This window comes from Poecilia latipinna, unplaced genomic scaffold (assembly GCF_001443285.1).
Source record: "Poecilia latipinna isolate Pla-1442-1.1 unplaced genomic scaffold, P_latipinna-1.0 Scaffold3896, whole genome shotgun sequence".
NCBI lineage: Eukaryota > Metazoa > Chordata > Actinopteri > Cyprinodontiformes > Poeciliidae > Poecilia > Poecilia latipinna.
The window spans coordinates 15,389-22,435 of NW_015116512.1; the positions used below are offsets into that span (position 1 = coordinate 15,389).

The window sequence follows — 7,047 nt, forward strand, 5'->3', positions numbered from 1 at the left end:
ATTCATGAACCCAGAGATACTTAAACTCCTCCACTTGGGGCTGGACCTTTTCCCCGCCCTGGAGAAGGCACTCTACCCTTTTCCTAGCTGAAGACCCTCGGGATTGGAGGCTCTGAGCCTCATCCCGGCCGCGAACCGCTCCAAGCTACAGCTGCAGATCACGACCTGATGAAGCCAACAGGACCACATCATCCACAGAAAGCAGAGATGCGATCCTAAGGCCACCAAAACGGATCCCCTCAACACCTCGGCTGGTCAGAGATTCTGTCCATGAAAGTACTGAACAGAACCTTGGTGGAGTCCAACTCTACGGGAAACGAGCCCGACTTGCTGCCGTTACGCCGCTAGTGGCGACGGTAGTAGGAGTTTGTCCCGCAGTCGGTGCGGGGTTGATGCTTGATCTGTCCTCTTCTGTTGTGTCCTTGGGCAAGGCTGGTTGTGGTCAGAGCGTCCAGCAGGTGGCGCTGGCGCATGGCAGCCTGGGTCAGGTGGCCGTCGCTACGATCCAGTCCTCTGTACTTGATAAATGCTTGCAGAGGGTCCACCACCCAGGGTCAGAGGTCAGATTATCTGGATGCATCACAGTGTGATCAGTGTGGGCCTGAAGCTGTACCGGGTCAGGTCGCATCAGAACCTGCTAACTTGATTTCTGTTGCCAAAAGGGACGAGAACCAATCAAACCAAAGGAGAGATGGAGCAAATCCCGCCCCGCCGCCCCCCAGACCCAATCAGAACCGAGGTAAGTCCTCCCAGCGGAGATGACTCTGGTTCTGGTCCGTGATGAAGGTTCTGACGGGTCAATTGTGTTCAGCAGATCCACAGACATCCAAGAAGCAGCAGAAGGTGAGAAGGTTCTGCTCAGGTCATCAGGAGGCTGCAGCTGCAGCTGGGCCTCACTGTGTGTGTGTGTGTGTGTCAGGCGGCGGATAAAGGGAAGGTGGTGTGTGCCAAGTTCCCTCCTCAGGCTGTGGACGAGGCGTCTCTGAGGAAACTCATCGAGCCGTTTGGAAAAGTCGGAAAAGTCCTCATGTTTCCGTCTCTGGTGCGTCTTCATCTCTCTCTCTCACACACACACACACACACACACACACACACACCTCCCCAGCCCCGGTGGGGGCCTAACCACCTCTGTGCCCCTCAGGCCTTCGTGGAGATGGGCTCCTCCGATCAGGCCAAGGACCTGGTGAAGTTCTACAGCAGTTCTGACCCAGAAGCCAGGAAGGTGAACGTGGAGTTCAACATCTCCAACGCCTTCAGCTTCCTGCAGGTACAACACCTGAGAACACACACCTGGACCGACCGACCGGGTTCTGACCCAGAGTTAAACGGAACCGAGCTGGAGGCGGAGAACTTAACAGATTCATCTCGGTTTCCATGCAAACGGATCTGGGATCTTATTATTGTGTAAAAGCTAATGTTAGCATTAACAACAATTAGCATGCCATGTAAATTTGATGTTAAAGCTAAAACTTAACGGAGGAAGTTAATGTTGGTCAACATGCTACTGAGTGTTAGCTCACTTTAGCTGTAGCATGACTGTTTGCGTAATGAGTGGATTGATTTTCATCTACATAATCATCCTAACATAATAGCTAAACATTAGCATTTAAGCTAATTTTAGCCTAGATGGAGTAAGTCAGTGACGGGTAACATTGCTACATTTTAGCTCATTTTAACCTTAAAGCTAAAACGAACACATTTGATGGCTTTGGCTAATGTTAATAAGCACACTACTGCTAGCTCACATGCTATCATTAGTGCTTTGGCTAGCTTTAGCTCCTTAGCTTATTATAGCATATACACTGCTGCTAGCATGCTAGGTGGAGCAACTTAACTTTAACTGGTAGTTAGCAACCCATGACCTTTAGCATGTTAGCTAAAGGTTAGATGGCTCAGAGTTCCTTGGTTCTGGAACCAAGGAACTCTGAGCGGTTTGGGCCAGCTGGTTCTGATGGTTCTGTCTCCTCAGAGTTCCCAGGTGGTGAGCTTCACTCCGGCGCCGAGCGGCGAGGACGGCCGGTCCGATCTGCTCAGCATCGCCAAGCGCTTCGGGGAGCCGCTCTACACGCTCTTCCTGCCCTCCAAAGTGAGTTCTGGCCCACCGGGTCTGGGTTCTGAAGAACCTTTCCGTCCAGACCGGCGGCAGGGCCCGGTTCTGACGGGTTCTGGTTCTGATCCAGGCCTTCGTGGAGATGAAGCTGTCTGCCGAGGCCCAGAAGCTGGTGGACTACTACTCGGCCAGCGCGCTGCGGATCAACGGCGCCACCATCCAGGTGGCTTTCTCCTCCGAGTACCGGACCCTGCTGTGAGTAGAACCCGCCCACGGCCGGTTCTGGTACCGGCTCGCCCTCGCCGACCGTCTGGTTCTGCTCCACAGTCGGGTTCCGTCGGCCCAGAAGTACGAAGACGAGCCGGCCAAGACCAAGGAGCCCAAGAGAACCCAACGGGCCAGGACCCGGTCCAGGTCCAGAGACCGGTCCGGGGGAGGGCGGCGGAGACGGAGCGGTTCTGGAGACAGGAAGAGACCAGAGATCAGAACCAGAACCCGGTCCAGGTCCAGAGAACGGCACGGAACCAGTTCCCCTGGGCAGAACCAGAATCAGATGGAGGGGAAACCCAAAGAACCACAGAACCCAGGTAAGCAACCAGAACCAGCAACGCCCCAGCCTTTGATCCTGGTTACCGTAGCAACCAGGGTGGCCCAAACATCCCATAATAGAGGATAGAACCGATCAGAACCTCTCCTTCAGGATCAGGTTCTGATCGGTTCTGGTCCTCCGGTCCGGTCCAGTCAGAGCGTCATGCTGCGTCTCTCTGCCCAGAGTCCAGATCGGCTGCTGAACCTCAGAGGGATGAAGGTGGTGATGATGATGAAGTCCATCCAGTGGCTGAGGAAGAGGAGGACCAGCTGGGGGATGAAGATCAGTGAGTCGGGTCCGATCGGCAGCAGAACTCTGCCGCACCGCCGAGCGTCTCCTGACCCAAAGTCCTGCCGTCTCCAGGTCTGACAGCGACATCGAGGGCATGGAGGTCATCGCCGAGGACGGACAGAACCTGGACGATGAGGAGGAGGAGGAGGAGGACGACGAAGAGCAGAAACCAGAACCACCTGGAGCAGGTCGGACCTGGACCACTGGAGGGAAAGTTCTCTGGAGGGAAAAACTGAGATCAGGAAATGATTTTCCAGATGGAGGAGAGCTGGAGAAGACCGGAGCTGAGGAAGAGGAGGAGATGATGAAGGAGGAGGAAGAGGAGCAGCAGCAACCTGCGACTGAGGAAGAGGAGGTAAAACACTTGCTGGTTCTGGTTCTGTTGGGCCAGAATCATATTTGGGGTTCCCCAAGGCTCAATCCAGGGATCCCTCCAGTTCAACAGATCAGTTACCGTGGCAACGCAGTTCAGCTCTACATCACGTCACCAGGTGACATCTAGAGCTCTACATCTGGCTGTAAACCAGAGGATGACCTCTGACCTCTGACCCTCCACATTGGGCCTTCTAATGTCTCAGATCAGAAACTCGTCCAGGTGTTTCTCTGGTGGCATTGATTATTGATCAATAACTGGAACGTTGATCATTATGGTCTGGATTCCAGCGTTTCCCTCTGATGTTTTTATGTTGGAACCGAACTCGACCCGTTTAGCTGGTTCTGGTTCTGGTTCCGACCCAGCTTGATGTTCTCCTCCTTCCCAAACAGGAAGTAGAATTCCCGGTGGATCTGGAGAGCTGCATCACTCTGGATGAGGTGAAGACGGACGATGAAGGTAAGCAGAACCTTCAGGACGACCCGGTTCTGTTCGGGCTCCTGACGATGTTCTGATCCGTTCCAGATGAAGCTCCGCCAGCTGACGGTCGCTGCGAGGAGGATGGGAAGACGGGTTCTCCAGAACCTGGTCCGGAGCCGACTGGACTGACTCGAGACGATGAAGGTTCTGGTTCCGACTCCAGAATCCAGGAGGAACCAGAACCTTCAGAACCGACGAGGTCCACTGAGACTCTGGAGCCAGAACCAGACAGAATTGGTCTGGAGCCGGAGAGCCAGACCCGATTCCAGAAGGTTCTGGAGACCCAGCGGGTCAAGACGCCTCAGATGAAGACCCGGTCCAGGAAGTCATCTGGAGACGACGGTACCAGAACCGGTTCCGACGAGGAACTCGATCAACCAAAGACCGCCTCCAGAACTGCTCCAGAACCCGGTCCTGAAAAACGAAAAGCAACTCCTGAGAACAACGGCGTTCCTCTGAAGACGCTCAGGACAGAGAACGGACCAGAACCGGGTCAGAACCAGGACACAGCAGAACCAAAGGCTGACGAAGAGGAAAAGCAGCAAATAAAGACAGACGAGCAGAACCCAGCAGAACCAGAACCACTTGAACAGGTAGGACTGCCGAGCAGGTCTGGTCTCTGACCCGTCCTCAGGGTTCTGTTCGGGTCCTTCTGGATCCAGTTTCTGGTCGAAACCGGACCTGCGGTTCCTGACCCGGGTCGGGTCCTCACGCCAAGCTGTGCTGCTCTGATGACCCGGTCTGGATTGGACCGGGTCATCAGAGCCGAGGAAACCCAACCGGATCAGTTTGGAGATTCATTTATTTCACTTTGCTCACGTCAGAGTCACATGATGGACAGGAAGTCCTGCTGGCGAGGACAGGAAGTCCTGCTGGCGAGGACAGGAAGTCCTGCGTTTAGTGACTGAACTAACTGATTTTAATCCTTAACGCAGCTGGTGAGGAAAACTATGACAGGAAGTGACACGTTTAGATGTTTCACTCAATGCGGTCAAATTGTTTTCAGATCAGGGATCAATATTTTAGTCCTGTTGATTATTAGAACGTTGGACCAATCGGTGACCGCCTCTGTTTCCAGGAGTCTGCAGCGCCACCAGCAGAGGGCGCCACTGAGCCGCAGAAACCTGTCGGTAAGAGTCGCACCTGAACGTCCAATCATTTGGGTCGCACCGATCAGAACCCTGACGCCGCGGTGCGTTCACTGAGCCCTCGGCGGTCTGTGCGTTTCAGGAGCAGAGTTCGTTCGCCCCGTCGTCGGTTACTTCTGCAACCTGTGTCAGCTGATCTTCATCGATGAAGATGAAGCCAAGCTGCAGCACTGCGCCACGCCGGCCCACTACAGGAAGTACCAGGTCACCATGGAAACCAGCAGATTAGCGGTTCCGTTTGCAGCATGCTAACATGTCCTCTGTTTGTTTCAGGAGAAAACTGGCAAAGATCCGTGGATAAGCTGAGTTACGGGTCAGAACCACCGTGAACGTGTCTCACTGGGTCAGAACCGTCCGCTTCCTGCTGCTGTAAATGTTCTAAGTTTGAAATAAAGCAAGTTTGATTCTGAGGAACCAATTTATTGTGTAAAATGTTCTGAACAGCAGATCCACATCCAGACTGGTCCCGACCCGGTTCGTTCTGACGGGTCGGGTCGACAAACATCTAAAACATAAAAACAAAAAAATTGAAACTCTTCTTCAGGCCGCCGTCTTCTTCAGCTTCTTCTTCTGTGCTTTGGCCCGTTCCTTCTCCAGGTGTTTCTGGATGAACAGAGAAACGACCACAGGTCACGTTCACAGAACCACCCTGACCCGGTTCTGGTAGGACGGGACCAGAACCGGGAGGAGTGACAGGTTCAGCACTTGCAGACAAAAACATGAACTATTCTGAGCTGAAACGTAATTAGAGCTAGCATCTGGAAACAAGAACTGATGAAACAGGAAGTGGCCCTTCAAAATAAGACAAGTTAATTTTGAAGTTTAATGTTGCCTTTTAACACGGACAGCGTCCTGATTCAGCCCTGTGACTAGTGAAGGATTCTGGGTAATGAAGGCAGCTAATGCGACCAGGAAGCCAATTTGGGAAACTTTTTCTAACAGGCGAGTTTCTTCTTCTGCTTCGTCAGTGAAGCTTATTCAATTATTTTAGATTAATAAACTTTCATTTTGAAAAACTTATGAAATTACACAAATATGTGATGAAATGTTACGTTAGCTTTGGTAGCTTTTATTGTCATTTGCTTTTTTGTAAAATGGAAACATCCTGAAGTTTAGTGCAGAGGCCTTGGAGTTCGTCCCTGGACAGCGAATCCCAAATACCAGGAGGGTCTAGAAATTCAGAGCCGATTCAGTGATTTAGGTACGGAACCACATTCAGGCCAAACCAACCCGGGGCAACAAAGGACAAACATTTTCTTGGAGAAAGTACATTTTTAAAACCCTCGAATGCTAACGCAGAACATTGCGCCTCAATCTCCTGATGGGATCCATAATCCAACCAGGTGTTAAAGAAAGTTTACCTCAAAAGCTGCAGTTGAACAGAGAAATGTTAATACCACAGCTGAAGAAATGCAGATACCCACTGGCCAAATGTCAGGAGACTTAGAATATTGCAACATGACGCAAACTGTCCGGTAGTGGAAGATAAAACATCACATCTTACTGGAGTCTCTACATTTCACTGAGTTTATATTTGTGAAGTTGAAGCACTGGATCCGATCTGGGCTCGGTTTGATTCAGTCAACGTGGCAGAGTGGGAATCTGCAGGTCCTGCAACTCATCGTTCTCCAGGATCTGTTTGTTACCGTGGCAACTGGAAGAAGATCCCACTTGGGGCTGAAGGTGAGGATGTGCAGCTTGTTTTCAGTTTTTGCTCCACACATTTTGTCACATTTCATTTGACAAAAACATTTTGAAGGTTGTAAAACTGAAGATGAAAAAAATCTTCACCAGAAAGAAATCCTACATGACAGGAAGTTTCAAATAAAAAGTTAATTTGTATCAATAAGCAAGAAAATTCATGATATCACCGTATATGCACAATGTGACATGAATGCGTCACAATTCAGAGCTGTGCCAGTGGGTGGCGCTACTAAAAACACCTTTAGATATGCATCACATATGATTCATCTGGTACAATACAGAACTCCCATCATTTTAATAAAAGTAGATCTCGGTTCCTAGGGTTGAACTGGGCCACCTGTGTGGGCGGGGCCAGCTGACTGGGAACGAGAATACAACCTGCTGAATGTGACAGGTAGCCAATCAGAAAGCG

The 7,047-nt window shown here is 51.3% G+C and overlaps 2 protein-coding genes across 5 annotated transcripts in view; one reads left to right on the plus strand and one right to left on the minus strand.

Annotated features, from left to right (window-relative positions):
- Nucleotides 1-5,345, plus strand: part of matr3l1.1 (matrin 3-like 1.1) — a 12,816-nt gene extending 7,471 nt beyond the window's left edge. For 2 of the 4 annotated variants that reach the window (XM_015024979.1, XM_015024975.1), the window contains exons 5-19: nt 663-739; nt 812-843; nt 920-1,042; nt 1,142-1,267; nt 1,970-2,086; nt 2,181-2,305; nt 2,378-2,637; nt 2,751-2,925; nt 3,003-3,118; nt 3,188-3,285; nt 3,696-3,762; nt 3,829-4,376; nt 4,862-4,913; nt 5,014-5,135; nt 5,205-5,345. In XM_015024979.1, coding sequence (XP_014880465.1) covers nt 663-739; nt 812-843; nt 920-1,042; nt 1,142-1,267; nt 1,970-2,086; nt 2,181-2,305; nt 2,378-2,637; nt 2,751-2,925; nt 3,003-3,118; nt 3,188-3,285; nt 3,696-3,762; nt 3,829-4,376; nt 4,862-4,913; nt 5,014-5,135; nt 5,205-5,237 — 2,071 coding nt within the window. In that variant the 3' untranslated portion in view covers nt 5,238-5,345. The remainder of the gene's footprint in view (nt 1-662; nt 740-811; nt 844-919; nt 1,043-1,141; nt 1,268-1,969; nt 2,087-2,180; nt 2,306-2,377; nt 2,638-2,750; nt 2,926-3,002; nt 3,119-3,187; nt 3,286-3,695; nt 3,763-3,828; nt 4,377-4,861; nt 4,914-5,013; nt 5,136-5,204) is intronic. The other 2 variants (XM_015024978.1, XM_015024976.1) reach the window with 2 other exon arrangements.
- LOC106941849 (matrin-3-like) overlaps nt 5,336-7,047 on the minus strand; it is a 7,896-nt gene continuing 6,184 nt past the window's right edge. The window contains exon 4 of the mRNA XM_015024980.1: nt 5,336-5,534. Within this exon, the coding sequence (XP_014880466.1) occupies nt 5,472-5,534 (63 nt within the window). The 3' untranslated portion in view covers nt 5,336-5,471. The remainder of the gene's footprint in view (nt 5,535-7,047) is intronic.